Source organism: Engystomops pustulosus, chromosome 3 (assembly GCF_040894005.1).
Source record: "Engystomops pustulosus chromosome 3, aEngPut4.maternal, whole genome shotgun sequence".
In the NCBI taxonomy this organism is placed as follows: domain Eukaryota; kingdom Metazoa; phylum Chordata; class Amphibia; order Anura; family Leptodactylidae; genus Engystomops; species Engystomops pustulosus.
Genome location: NC_092413.1, coordinates 91,824,131 through 91,839,599, shown reverse-complemented (window position 1 = coordinate 91,839,599; position 15,469 = coordinate 91,824,131). Strand labels below are relative to the sequence as shown.

At 41.4% G+C, this 15,469-nt stretch overlaps 1 protein-coding gene across 5 annotated transcripts in view; it reads left to right on the top strand.

Moving 5' to 3' along the window:
- The window catches only part of ARFGEF3 (ARFGEF family member 3), a 70,483-nt gene that overhangs the window by 16,046 nt on the left and 38,968 nt on the right, over positions 1 to 15,469 (top strand). For 3 of the 5 annotated variants that reach the window (XM_072141423.1, XM_072141422.1, XM_072141421.1), the window contains exons 5-12: positions 1,480 to 1,548; positions 2,628 to 2,759; positions 5,867 to 5,989; positions 7,986 to 8,028; positions 10,148 to 10,232; positions 10,445 to 10,549; positions 10,788 to 11,112; positions 12,869 to 12,981. In XM_072141423.1, coding sequence (XP_071997524.1) covers positions 1,480 to 1,548; positions 2,628 to 2,759; positions 5,867 to 5,989; positions 7,986 to 8,028; positions 10,148 to 10,232; positions 10,445 to 10,549; positions 10,788 to 11,112; positions 12,869 to 12,981 — 995 coding nt within the window. The remainder of the gene's footprint in view (positions 1 to 1,479; positions 1,549 to 2,627; positions 2,760 to 5,866; positions 5,990 to 7,985; positions 8,029 to 10,147; positions 10,233 to 10,444; positions 10,550 to 10,787; positions 11,113 to 12,868; positions 12,982 to 15,469) is intronic. The other 2 variants (XM_072141427.1, XM_072141424.1) reach the window with 1 other exon arrangement.

The following is a 15,469-nucleotide window of genomic DNA, read 5'->3' as shown; positions in this document are numbered from 1 at the left end:
ATCACAATTGTGCTTAAGTGGCATTTGCTTTGAGTTTACACTTGCGTGGTGTTTGTGCTTGTGGCGCGTTTGTGTTGCATTGAGGCTTTTATGGTGTTTGTGCTTGCATTGTGTTTGCAACGTGTTTACACTTGCGTGCCATTTGTGTTTACGTTGCATTTGTTTCATTTACACTTACGTTTATGTGGCTTTTGCATTTATGTGCCACTTGCATCAAGTTTACACATATCTGGCATTTGAGTTTAGATCACGTTTACACTGAGGTTTACACAGCATTTGCACTTATGTCGCATTTGCATAGTGCTCACGCTAATGTGGCATTTCTGTTTATCATGTTTATACTTACCCAGTCCAGCGGCGTGTTCTCTGTGGTGGATTCGGGTCCGGCCGGGATTCACTAAGGTAGTTCCTCCGACGTCCACCAGGTGGCGCTGCTGCGCTGACGTTCCCAGAGGCCCGCTGGAATGCACTCAAGTTCACCGGCCTATGCCTGGTGAAGGTAAGTGCAAGTCCCGCGACACTTTTTGTTTTTTAAATGCGGCGGTTTTTCCGAATCCGTCGGATTTCTGTTCGGCCACGCCCCCGATTTCCGTTGCGTGCTTGCCAGCGCCGATGCGCCACAATCCGATTGCGTGCGCCAAAATCCCAGGGGCAATACAGGGAAAATCGCCGCAAATCGGAAATATTCGGGTAACAGGTCGGGAAAACGTGAATCGGGCCCTTAGTAAATGACCCCCATTGTCTGCCACTGATTGGACAGTATGAGAGAATATTAGCATAACACACGCCTCCAGCTCCTCCTTTCTGACCTAACACAGATTACATCGGTCCGGGACTGATATCTCTGCAACAATGGGGGCTAGAAAGAAGATTCAAAGTGCCCCTGGATCTGTGTAGCAGCCCCTACAGAATGGTGGGTGCATCTCTACATGTGTCTCTCTCTCTCTAAGCTATTAAAGGAGGTGTCTAGGATATACAAAAGGCTACACATGGCTATGTAAACCATAAACTTCTTATTCTACTCTCTCCTGTTCCCCCGCGGAGCTGTATGTCACTGCTGGGCCTTCAAGGCCAATGGTACATTTCCAACCAGAGCCACCCGCCTGCTGCAGCATTAGTTTCAGGCTGTAGCAGGTTCACGGTAGTGGTCAGAACAGTGCCGCCTGCCTCTGTAAAGGGAGAAGTATAAGTAATGTTTCCATAGCCACAGCCATATATAGCTTATTTATTAAAATAATAAAAGTTTAAAAGTGCGTCAATATAATGATATCCCGTTTAACTTCTATGCTTGAAGTATGTGTTAAATAGATACCAAATAGCTTTAAGATCCCATTTGTTAAAAAATTATAATTTTTTCAAAATTCTACAAAAATATCATGCAAGCCATAATTGTTGTCAAATCATGTCTTATCTACCTGTCTTCCTGTAAGATGTGTGTGAATAAACAATTTATGTTTACTAACATTATATTTTGTGTAGGTTTTGCTCTGCATCACATATACATCCACATTTGAGCTAAATGGTAGCTCAGTGCTGAAGATTGCTGAGGTAAGTTATAAGAAATAAATTTATAATAAGCCATTACTGAACCTACAACTGTGTACAGTTCACTTTGCTTGTGTTTCTTGCATGCAGTTTTTTTATGTTTTGACAAGTACTTTACATCCGTAGTAAGCTGCATGTGAGTGAATGGCTCTGGATACAAAACAAGGTTACCAGACTCTTTAAACCAATATTTCTGTTATAGTTTAGTACTAGCTACAGAATTTCTTACATTAATTACCAAAACCTTAATTTCCCATCTAGACTTTTTATGACATATGCGATCACTGCCAGCAACATGTACCAAACATTTGGGCTGTGTGGAGAGGACTCGTGAACCCTCTCCATACATGTGCCTTTTCCACATTCTGCTTTAGAGTTATTGCAATTCAACATTAGTGGGGAGTAGTTACTCCCTATCACAGATGATTGCACAAATCATAACAATTACAGTTATGAAGTAGCATTGAAAATAAATAATTTTATGATTGGAGGTCACTACAACACGAGGAACTGAATTAAAGGGTTGTGGCATTAGGAAGGGTGAGAACCACTGCTAAACTTTGAAGCAAATTTCCTATTTATTTCTGAATAGAGCAGGTGATAATACTAAACTTTGTGATATACTTCATTATGTAAAGTGGTGTCTCTGTTTTTTTTTTTTTGACTTTTTATCCCTAGAGCAAATTTCCCTTGATGATTCAGCTCTTGGTGATAATTAGACTAAGTAAAAGCTCCTTCACATTGGATTTTTCACTGAAGCCAATTTGGCTTAAGGACACATGCTGAACCATTTGTTTCAATGTGTTTTCCACCCTTTATTTTTTTCACTGATTATTTATGTGTTAGAGATGCACTAAAATATACTCAACGTTTTAATACTCTGTACACTATATAGAGTTTTTCCTAACCTACTTTAGAACCATTTAGTCTACTATATTTTTGCCTGATTGTGTGATTATTCAACCTTAGCATTGGTTATTTTTGTGTACTTGACTTCACATTTGTACATATGAGCTGCATTTCTTCATTTTTCTTTTCGTGTTTTGCTTTTACTGCTTGTGTTTTTGCTCTCTCATCTGTAGTTGTTTTTGGCATGCCACAAAAAAGGATCCCTCAGATTATTTGAAATGATTAAAGAATCCATTGCTCACATCCTAATTGCTTTATGTCATCGCATTTTACCTGGTCCCTTGCAACCCAGTGCTTTTCTAGAGGTATCCTGCTTACATGTTTTAGTATATTTAACTTTATCAATTGGAGAGCTATTCCGGTAACATCAACTTTCTGATGAGTGGGGTTACCATCGCAGGGACCCCTTGTATCATGAGAATGGGGGTCTATTGTACCCACAGATGAATCATTCAGCTGGTTACACATGTGCCCACTACTCTACTCAAGTCATTAGCACTAACGAGTGTAGCCGAGTACCACACTCCATCACCACCATAGAGATCTGTGGCAGTCCCAGCAGTGATTCCCCCACCAATCAGAAAGTTATCTCCTATCCTGTGGATGTTGATGCTGATGTTACTTAATGGTACTTTTACCTATATTTCATTTTATAAATAGAAGGGATTTGAAGGGAAGTCTACCAGGTCCCAAAAACCCCACACATAAAAAAAACCGCATTATGTAGTGCACTGTATAAGCTTTTTATACATACCTTACTGTTTTATACTATTTCCTAGTGACCTCTTATTTAGAGAAAATTCAATTTCTATCCTTATGCAGTTGTGTTTCTCAATACACTAGGAGTGTGTTCATGACTTCTGGAACATCCATTTTCTGCGCCACCTAGCATCACTTCCTCTGCAAGCAAGGGTGGGATGTTATAACACCAGGGGGTACATATGTAATGTGCTCCTTGCTAAGTGGAAGCCCAGTTAAAAAAAATGTAATAAAAAAAGTAAAAAAAGAAATCAGAGTTATCCACCAACTCCCAAAAATAAATTGAATAAAACATTTCAAATTGGTGGCTGGTAGAGATGAGTGGGCTATGAGTAGACACCCCTGGCCAATCATTGCCATGGCTAGTTGCAAGGGGAGTGAATTTGCCTGATAGGCTGTTCGGCCCCCAATCCAGCATTATTTCTGGGGCCAGAACGCAAAAGTCTTGTCCACTCATCTCTAGTCTCCAACGTCGGCCACAGCCCGTTCTAGGTGGCAGGTGCCAAGACCCAGGCTTCGGCCATTATCTGGATGGGGCAACGACCAATGTCTGAACAGGGTGGGGGTCTTTGGTGACAGCCAGAACACACCGGCTGTAATGATTTTCTTGCATAAATATTTGTCTAATACTAATACTAGGTATGCCTAGGAGTTATTTATATGTATTACTGAAAATGTCATACTCCTTCTCGCAGGGGCGTCACTAGGTCAAAAGATCTTTTGGCCAGAGCCCCGGATCTCCCTGGGTCAGCAGGACATCTGCCTTCCCTCTCTCATCACAGAACATGGGGGAGCACATTACTTGCTAAAGGGAGCTGTGGAGGAACATTACTTGCTGGGGGAGCACATTACTTGCTGGGGGGCCCATTACTTGCTCTGGGGGGGGCACATTACTTGCTGGGGGGGGCACATTACTTGCTGGGGGGGGCACATTACTTGCTGGGGGGGCACATTACTTGCTGGGGGGGGCACATTACTTTCTGGGGAGGGCACATTACTTTCTGGGGAGGGCACATTACTTTCTGGGGGGGGGCACATTACTTGCTGGGGGGTACATTAAATGCTGGGGGAGCTATGGGGGGCACATTACTTGCTGGGAGGGCACATTACTTGCTGGGGGGGCACATTACTTGCTGGGGGGGTACATTAAATGCTGGGGGAGCTATGGGGGGCACATTACTTGCTGGGGGGAGAACATTACTTGCTGTTGAGGGCACATTACTTACTGGGGGGAGCTGTGGAGGGCACGTTACTTGCTGGGGGGAACACATTACTTGCTGGGGGGAACACATTACTTGCTGGGGGGAACACATTACTTGCTGGGGGGAACACATTACTTGCTGGGGGGAACACATTACTTGCTGGGGGGAACACATTACTTGCTGGGGGGAGAACATTACTTGCTGGGGGGAGAACATTACTTACTGGGGGGAGCTGTGTGGGGCACGTTACTTGCTGTGTGGGGCACGTTACTTGCTGTGTGGGGCACGTTACTTGCTGTGTGGGGCACGTTACTTGCTGTGTGGGGCACGTTACTTGCTGTGTGGGGCACGTTACTTGCTGTGTGGGGCACGTTACTTGCTGTGTGGGGCACGTTACTTGCTGTGTGGGGCACAGTACTTTCTGGGGGGCTGTTTAGGGCACATTTCTTGGGGCAGATTCACACGTGACACTAGGACAGGCCTCGGTTTGATTTTGTATGTTTTCCAGTGAAACACATGTGATTGGTAACAAGCGCCTGGTTTTGTTTAAATGCAAGACAAACGTGTGAGCGCAGCCTTACATCATTTGGGCGAGATTGTTAGGGGCAGCAGCAGGATTACACTGTCGGGGAACCAAGATGTAGGGACAACGAGGAACATATTAGTGGTGATATCTAATTGGAAAGATAGTTCACCTGCAGGAATTGGATGTAAGTAGGGATTCCTCCTGTGGTTTCTGTAGCTGTATATACCCTCAGTAAATTTGTTATTAGCACAACCAAATGTGAGGGGAGTGGGTATTACTTAAAGTGTGATACACATGCATTGGGGCCCAAGCCCTGGATCTTTTACCACCCTAGCAACGCCCCTGCCTTCTCGGCTACATACTCCTCAAAAATGGTGAAAGGAGTGTTATTAGTGCGACCTGATGGGGAAATATGCAGTATGTGGGCTACTTTAGGAAGGGGGCTGATTTTATATGATATATATGTTTATTAGTACCTGTCATTGAAATGAGTGGGCCTGAACTTCCTGTCCGCGTCGCGTGACACTGACATATTTCCAAATTGTCTGCTGAACAGCCAATACGGCATATTAACACCCCTAGCAGCTAGCCATGGCTTTAGTTGGCCAGGGCTGTCCCTTTGGCCAATCACAGCCATGGTTGGTAGATAGGGGTGTTAATTTGCCGGATTGGCTGCCAATGCAGCAATGTGTCCGGGTCGATTGAGGCCTTCCTGAACCCAAGTGGGAAGTTCAGGTCAGCTCATCTCTACCTGTCATATGTATGTGTTGGCAACAATTTATGTTTGGAAATGACAGTCATTAGAATTCGTGGTATGAGTTTAGTGGTCACTAATAGTGTGAGATCCTGAGCATACAGAGATATTCTGCATATAATAAAGCCTGTACTTGATTATTATCTTACATATTGTTCTGTTTTTATTCAGATCTGCGTTGAAACCTATGTTTCAAGCTGTCACCAGCGTAGCATTAACACAGCTGTGCGAGCCACACTCAGTCAGATGTTAAGTGACTTGACGTTACAATTACGACAAAAGCAGGACAGCCCGGTGAGATGTCAAATTGTTTCTATGTCTTGTTTTTTTATCTCTGCAGGAGAAATCTGTGCTTCAAAAAGTACCAGGGATTTGCAGCTCTATTGGTTTTTTTCTTAATGGAAAATTTGGCAAATATATTACTGTCATTTTTGATTATTATGTATCATCACAGACTAAGCCTGTGTCAATATTGTATATAATGTATGTTTGCGCAAAATACAGAAGCATTTCACAATCTTCTTTTTATGGATATGTAAATCAGCTTGCAAATGGCTTGGGGGGAATCTAATGTCCCATATTTTTCAGGCAGAGTCTAAAAATGTCAATCTTAGTTGAAGGAGTGGCATTGGCCGCTATTTTAATGGAAAGTGATTGTAGACACTTCATATACATTTTGATGTACTTGTAGACTGATTTTCAAATCCATACAAATTTGATTGTCTCTGCCTTGCTTCAGTTCATACTAGGGTATCCTCCTGCTTTGTTTAAATGGGATGTCAACTGTTAATCAATGCTGATTAAATATAGCTTTGTGTTTTAAATCTAAGTAATATAAAACATACCTGACTCCATGACATCACTTGCGAGCCATTGTGACAAGCTGTGTATATAGAGGCCACTGTTGGCTGAAGTGGAGCCCTAACCTTGACGGGCACATCACCTGCCTACAGTCAAATGAAAGTTGCAGCTGCTGAAACTGGAAGAGACTTTATTATCCTAAAGTAGCACAAGTAACTATGTTAGTAAAGTAGCATTAGTAACTTATGGTATTTGTGTTGAGTGTTACCATCTTAGATCTTGCAATGTACAATGAATGAAATAAAAACAACACAAACAACGTTAAGAATATTTAGATTTAATGCAGTATACATATTATATTGCTATTTTTGGGCCTCCCCTGCACTTGAAGTTGCATCACTCTTCTTAGTTGGAAGCCTTTGGTACTCAATGCATGAGACATACAATGCCTTGTAAATTAGAGTAATTGTAAGTAAATTTTCTATGTACATGAAAGGGATTAATTCTTAGACCTGTAGAATATAGAAGAATCCGTGTCCTGAACAACCATTCATTATTAGCCTTTTTCAATTTGATTGGCTGCTATGGACAACTGGTTTACAGGGAACCTTGCACTATATATTGGTGTATGCTGTACATCTGTCAAGCTGCACACAGTAAAACTCATGGCTAGCATAGTATGTATTTAAGCTTTTGAGTGACATACATAAAATTTTGTGAAAGTCCTACTAAACATTCTACACTACCTGCTGCAGAATGTTGTATAGTAGGTCAATAAAATCATATGTCTCACCAAAAAATTGAAAAACACAGCATCTAAAGTATATTTCGTATAATACAAAACAATCTTTATTGGGAAAAAATAGTGCATCACAATGCACCAGCAACAGTACAATATAAAAACAACAGAGAGTGCCACATAATATAAAGTTGATAAAACCAATGGAACAAGTAGAGACTGGTAAGTGTAGCCTATTAATAGTCACAACCTAAGTAGGAATTGCAAACAGAGGAAAAACGTCCCTCACATAAGAGCAGTAATGTTACCTATACCAGTAGGAAGGCACACGCTGTACACCCCGACACGTGTTTCGCACTTAGCTTTTTCAAGGGGAGGGAATAAAATCATATGGCAACAAATACCTAATATCTAAAATATACAGAAAGTTTTTCTGTGTTTCAACCCACTTCATAACATTCTTTTTGTTCAGCCTCATGGGTTTGCTTCAAGGCTTGGCAAGGCATTATTTCTATAGCGCCATCATATTCCAAAGCGCTTTAGAAATGATAGAAGACTTATATAAGTAAAATACTACATTACAGAGTACAGTCATATGGAACAATAGGAGTGAGGGCGCTGCTCAGATCTACAGAAAACTTGCTTGCTTCCCATTGCTCTTCAGACACATACAATGCCTCTGATATTAATGCGTGCCACGTATTTGCAGTCATGATTGCAACTTCTGAATAGTATGTTACGTTTTTACAGAATACAGAAATCCATGAAGCTCTTTTGGAATTCCGTAGCCAAGGTAAGTCATCTCCACCTAAAAAATCAGAATATTGACAAAGATGAAAAAGCTCTAGATTTCACTATGATGAACAATATGCCTGTAGACTTCTATACACAGTTTCTAGGGATGTTCCTGTGGTATACATGGTGCAACAAATAGCTATGAAGAATAACTCTTCTCTGGTTTCAATATCTTGCGGATATGACATGCATGTCTACCGAGATGAATTCAGTTTTAATGTGGTCTCATCGTTTTTGAGAAGAACTCTACAGTTGGCTCAGAGAACTTCCCTTATAAATTTGCTTCCACTTGGTCTTCCAGCAGTGACCTCTGAATAGCAAATTATGGTGATGGATACAGTCTGTACTTTTCATATAATAGTTCATTCTACATTTACCTAAGGTTTCCCACCAGTTACAATAACTCCCTTATTTAGCTAGTTGCTAGCTTTCCGCCAAACTAATAGGTTAATTTCCCAGTCAATAATACAACACTGCACTATGTATTTACTGCAAATGAGTGCAGTTGTCCAAAGAGGAAATACAACATAAAATGTTATATTCTGCCATAGGACGTGTATCCAGTCCATCTTACCATGAAAATTGCTCTAATCTCTCATTAAAATCACTGAGGAGCTGAGTTTGGTATCACCCAAGGATACACAAAAAAGGAAGAATCACAGGTATCGTTGGGGAAAATTATGTAAAATATAACTTTTAATAAATATACATTAAAATGAAAACTCTCCAATGTGTGCAACCGTGTGTACAGGGTCGATGGGAACGTGCCACACTGTCGCACTTATTAAATAAAAACGGACTGTTCCAGCTCAGAGAGTATGACCCACATGTATCTTTGGTAGGTATTTGTCAACTCAGTGGCCGGGAGGCAGGTACATCTAAAGTATAAAAAGATGTTCCCGTTGTCTCGTATTCTGTTATGAATACATTGAGGCAGTTTCGTGGTCAGTGGACCTGAGGTGGAGTGATGAGAAATTAGGACACTAGTATATGTAGCACATTAGGACTTGTTACATTCAGGGAAATACCCCCCGAAACTGCCTCAATGTATTCATAACAGAATACGAGACAACGGGAACATCTTTTTATACTTTAGATGTACCTGCCTCCCGGCCACTGAGTTGACAAATACCTACCAAAGATACATGTGGGTCATACTCTCTGAGCTGGAACAGTCCGTTTTTATTTAATAAGTGCGACAGTGTGGCACGTTCCCATCGACCCTGTACACACGGTTGCACACATTGGAGAGTTTTCATTTTAATGTATATTTATTAAAAGTTATATTTTACATAATTTTCCCCAACGATACCTGTGATTCTCCCTCTAATCTCTCATAGAGGGAGCCATGTGGAGATATTTAGACAAAGAATACAATACATAAATACGAACAAGGATAAACAAGGAGTAATCGTAGCTTTTGATGACCATAAATGACTTTAGGGCCCCTTTGGATATACCTACTCAACCCTATCTCTTCAATAAGTAAGGCTAATAAGCCCTAGAGCCACAACTCGGGACAGCAGTTCTGAACGACTGACAACCCGACCGGAACCTATCGCTAGATAGGAATCTCTAACATGAACCTATGATAAGGAGGACCCATAAACTGACAGTAGTCAGTAGCCCAGCTTCAAAAAAAGTTTATATATGGGTATAACTGATAGTCCCTATATATCATCAAGGGATGAGGCAGTGGCGATCATCCCCTGTTAATTGGAGCTTGGTGTGGCAGTGGTGGGGTCCGATGATGACAAAATTCGTGGTCAGTGGACTCTGGTGACTCAGGACATCTAGGAAGTACAAGTTAATTCTGCAAGCACGGATGACTACTGAATAAGTTGCTTACATATTCTAGTGATCACCCAATGCACCCAGTACAGCCTTTATCTTCACCAGATTTATATGGCTTCGTTTTAAATGTGTTAATTTTTTGAGGAACTTTGTAGTATTGCTTGTTGTCCACCCTTCCCACTTAGCCCCCACACTTCTAAGCCAGAAATCTGGTTTGGAGCATTTTTTTGTGCAATTTGCTTCAGAACTTTGGTTCATCTTTTTGTAGTCAATCTGACTCATGTTGATCCTGTCATTTATTGGTGCTTTTATCTATATCTTAGAATCTGGACCATCCATAGATTCGCTGTGTGATGATGTTGTATCTGTCCTCACTGTTCTGTGTGACAAGTTGCAGGCTGTTATTAAGTAAGTATGATATAATTCCCTTATTTATTGTCCAAATGTTTTACATACATACAATATTGTCATTCTTGTAGTAACAAGCTCATTTACAGCTTGACTGTCTTGTGATCCAAGGTAACTGCCTATATTATGGTGGGGCTTGGTTTAAGGGTCTCGTCTCTTCTTGAATATCGCCAATGTTAACATAGTTTAACAATTGTTGTTACTGTTTGCAGTGAGAATAATCCCTTACAGCTCCTATATTTGGAATGCATCCTTTCTATGCTGAACAGCTCATCTCCCACAATGCACAACCACAAAGGTTTTATGGACTTAATATGGTAAGTAGTCATTTAAATATCGATATACCTGCATTGTGTAGGACATGTACAGTAAAATAATGGGGCTTGAACCAGTGGTTAAAACTGGACCTTTAGGCAAGGAAGTGAAAGTCCCTTTTCTATTCAGCAAAAAATCATTATAGTTCAGCATCTGTCATATTTAATGGATGACAGGTTATATGTGCTTTACACTTAAGAGCTATATTCAGTATGCATTTAAGATATTTTTGTTTTCCAGGAAGCAACTGTGTCCGGCATTGGTAGTGATCCTTGGAAATCCAGTCCATGACAAAACTATAACCTCTGCCCATAATAACACTTATATTGATTCAGAGTGTCAATCAACTGGAGTAGCAGACCAGGGACGGGGGTCAGCATGTTCTTCTACAGCACCAGCTCTAAGTGGGCCAGTCGCCAGAACCATTTATTACATTGCAGCAGAGTTAGTTCGTCTTATGGGCTCTGTTGAATCAATGAGACCCGTCCTGCAGTCGTTATACCATCGCATACTATTGTATGCACCACCACAGAATCGCGTGGAAGCCATCAAAATCATGAAGGAGGTAGGTGCTGGTTCCATTTCGGCTCATAGCTCCTTACTTGAGCAAGAAATGATTTCCTTTTTATTCTTAACACGTCTGCATTTAAACATATGGTGTTCTCCATTTAAGACTCTAATGAATGTTTATAGTGGGAAAGAAATAACTGTAATTTGCTTAATTTATTCATTGTCTAAACTTTGGCTTTGTTCTGTAAGCGTTCAAGGATATAAAGGGACGAGTCAATGAAGGCTACGCTGTACATCTGTAATTACAGAACTCTTAAGAATTCCTGAAAAAAAACACAAAATAGCTTATTACTCATATAATGAATTCTTCAGTACACGGTCAAAAGAATGCCAAATCTTCTAAAGCTGGCATATATTTTATATCCACTTACAAACCCGACTCAGCAGTGGATTACAATAGGGACAAATCTGCTTCCCAAAACTGTAGAAAATGGCTTATCTCCCCAATAATAGGGACAGTTGGATTACATCATCACCCCTGACAGCAGGCTTTTGTCAAGCGATTGTCAAATACCCTGTTTCCCCGAAAATAAGACAGTGTCTTATATTAATTTTTGCTCCTAAAGAGGCACTAGGTCTTATTTTCGGGGGATGTCTTATTTTTCCATGAACAAGAATTTACATTTATCGTTGAACAAGAAAATCAACTTCTCTAATCTCTACAAACTCTGAATTGCATGCTGTATTATTTGTGACTCCATTTCTAATAGAATCATTGGCCCCAATCTCTCATGTTTGGTAAAAGTACTTTCCATAAATGACCCATCTTATCCTGGTAGCTGCTGGTATCAAACACATTTGCAGCACAACAGTCAGTGATTTAATTCCATGAATTCTTCCCCCATGTCAAACGCTTCTGCAGCATCTAAAATATTTACTAATACTAATGCATGGCGTGGGGGGAGCTGCTGCAATGACTGCCGCTAGGTCTTATTTTCAGGGGAGGCCTTATATTTCTAAGCCTGAACAAAATTGTACTAGGTCTTATTTTCGGGGGATGTCTTATTTTAGGGGAAACAGGGTACATTAGATATCAAACATACCTGTCAGGCTGACTTGAGATCTAATATCTATGACCCTCCAACGCATTGGGGCTCATTTTCTAAGGGTCCGAACGCCGCACTTACATCGGGTTTCCCGAATATTTCCGTTTTGCACTGAATTGCCCCAGGATTTTGGCGCACGCGATCGGATTGTGGCGCAGCGGCGCCGGGTTTCATGTGATTTCATGACTACAAGATCAAGTCAGGACGATTGTTCCTTGACAAATAGAGATCACATGACCCTCCATCAGCAGCCATTTTATGGACAGGAATATCTGGGTGAGGAGGCTAAAGACAGGAGGCTTCACTTTACATATAAAGAAAGCAGAACAGAACTTTTGATAGATGTATATTGATCATTTGCCTAATATCCTGTCACCAACACTTACACACATTACAAAAACATGAGGTAAAGAAAAAAAGAAGCAGAAAAAGAAGCTTATTTTCTTTAATAATGTATATTGTAAATTTCATTTTGTTATGTTAGAAAATGTCTACTGCATTTCAGCAAAAGCTTTAAAACAAATACCTGTGCCCGTGGCATTCTCCTATTACATTGTTGACCTTGCTTTTGGATGCTTTCAGGCAGAGAAGAAGTGGAAATGTTGACATAGAGAAAGCTTCTATGTGCTGTGCCTGAATTACATACCATTAGACTCCTACAGGATCTTTGCTTTACATCGGATTATTTTTTTTCTCGTCCTCCAGATACTTAGCAGTCCACAGAGACTTTTTGATCTTGCTGGGCCATGCACTTCTGAACCAGAAACCAGGAAAAGGTCCATATCAAAGAGGAAGTCCCATCTGGACCTGCTAAAGCTGTAAGTACTGCTGCAGGGAGATACTCAAGGTACTTGTGAAACTGTAAATTTTTCTTTTGGAAAAACAAAAGCAAAAAATTAGATATGTATGTTTTGGTTCTGATCTTTGCTTTTGTCTTATGACTTCTAAATAGAGGCACATATTGTACTATTTACTGCTATACATGGGCTCATTAATTTACATTGTGCATATTGGGTATTTGGTGGTGCTGCCTATAATCTTTTCAGTGTATAATAACGAGTACAACATTTTTTGCGGGACAAGCTGTACATTTTCTTGGTATTATGTTGCGGTAAATGTTACTTTTTGATCACTTTTTTCCGATGTGAAAATTTCATATTTTTTTTGTTGTTTTTATTTTGTGATTTTTCACTCTTTTCATGTTTTTATTTGATTATTACTTCAGGCAGAGATCGCAATAACGCCTCTACAAGCGTCTATGACGCATGCAGAGGCTGATTTACTCTCCAAAAACACCACCAAGAGTATAAATACGCTTGGCAATTTAATTGTTTTACCACTGTCTGGCTCTAGGTAGTAGCGATGTGCAGCTCTGTGTAAGGACAGAGCGGGCAGCGGAGCTCAGACAGAGAGCAGTCACGTGCCCTGCACACCGCCCCACTACACTGCAGAGATGTATCTGCTCCTCCCCCGTAGAAGAGGAGCTCAGGCCACGCCCCCTCAGCACGGAGCAGTCACTGTCTTCTCCCAGCTGTTCTGTGTCTGTGTGATATAGCATATAGGGAGCAGTAGGGGAATCACATTACACTTAGGGGCGGGGCAAGGCACAGGCAGGAGGACAGGACATGTGACCATTACTGGGGTCTCTGCTCCTCCTCCCCTCCTGACCCGTCTCTAGTTCTAATAGATACAGCTGCACATGCGCACTAGCAGAGTCTGAGAGAAAGAGTGCAGGAGCGTTTGATTCCAAAGGTGTTAGTTGTCATCTGGTGTGGTGGTCCTGTGTCCCCTCTGGGGGTCCTGTGCCTGCTGTGGTGTTCTCACAGGTTTGTGTGACTGACCTATTCCCAGGGAGTTCAATTAATTAATAGTGGTTACCTGAGCCTGACATAACATGTATTCAATAATCTACAAAATAGTTATGATTGATATTCCATGCATAGGTGGACTGCATGGGACACAGGAGGTGACCGTGATCTTACAATGTTCACAAGAGCTTACAATCTATGAGGGGGGGGGGGGGGGCAAGAGGTGACAGTGCTTGTCCAATGGTCCCCAGAGCTTGCAATCTATGAGAACAAGGAGGGGACACAGGAGATGACAGTCCTTGTTCAATGGTCACAAGAGCTTACAATCTATGAGGAGGGGGGGCAGGAGGTGAAAGTGCTTGTCCAATGGTCACAAGAACTTACAATCTATGAGGAGGGTGGGCACAGGAGATGACAGTGCTTGTACAATGGTCACAAGAGCTTACAATCTATGAGGAGGAGGGGACACAGGAGATGACAGTGCTTGTACAATGGTCACAAGAGCTTACAATCTATGAGGAGGATGGCACAGGAGGTGATAATGCTTATACAATGGTCACAAGAGCTTGCAATCTATGAGGAGGGGGGGCAGGAGGTGAAAGTGCTTGTCCAATGGTCACAAGAACTTACAATCTATGAGGAGGGTGGGCACAGGAGATGACAGTGCTTGGTCAATGGTCACAAGAGCTTACAATCTATGAGGAGGGGGACACAGGAGATGACAGTGCTTGTACAATGGTCACAAGAGCTTACAATCTATGAGGAGGAGGGGACACAGGAGATGACAGTGCTTGTACAATGGTCACAAGAGCTTACAATCTATGAGAAGAAGGGGACACAGGAGGTGACAGTGCTTGTACAATGGTCACAGGAGCTTACAATCTATGAGGAGGATGGCACAGGAGGTGATAATGCTTATACAATGGTCACAAGAGCTTGCAATCTATGAGGAGGAGGGGACACAGGAGATGACAGTGCTTGTACAATGGTCACAAGAGCTTACAATCTATGAGAAGAAGGGGACACAGGAGGTGACAGTGCTTGTACAATGGTCACAGGAGCTTACAATCTATGAGGAGGATGGCACAGGAGGTGACAGTGCTTGTACAATGGTCACAAGAGCTTACAATCTATGAGGAAGAGATACAGGAGGTAACAGTCCTTATACAATGGTCACAAGAGCTTACAATCTATGAGGAAGAGACACAGAGGGTAACAGTGCTTGTACAATGATCCAGGCATTTCAAGTAAGGGATAATTAAATACATATCCCAAAGACCCCAATGTTTTCACATTGTATTGAAACTCATTCTATTGAATAAAATCCTCCCTGGACCAAAACACTTGTGCTCAGTAAGTAGCAACTTTATCGCGGCCAAACACATCTTGCTAGTTATTGAACGCAAGTGCAGTGGTCAGAAGGCTTATGTTTTTGGGAAGGACTATTTACTTTAGAAAAAAAAGAAACCGTGTAAAAAAAAAAAAAAGTGTCATGCCC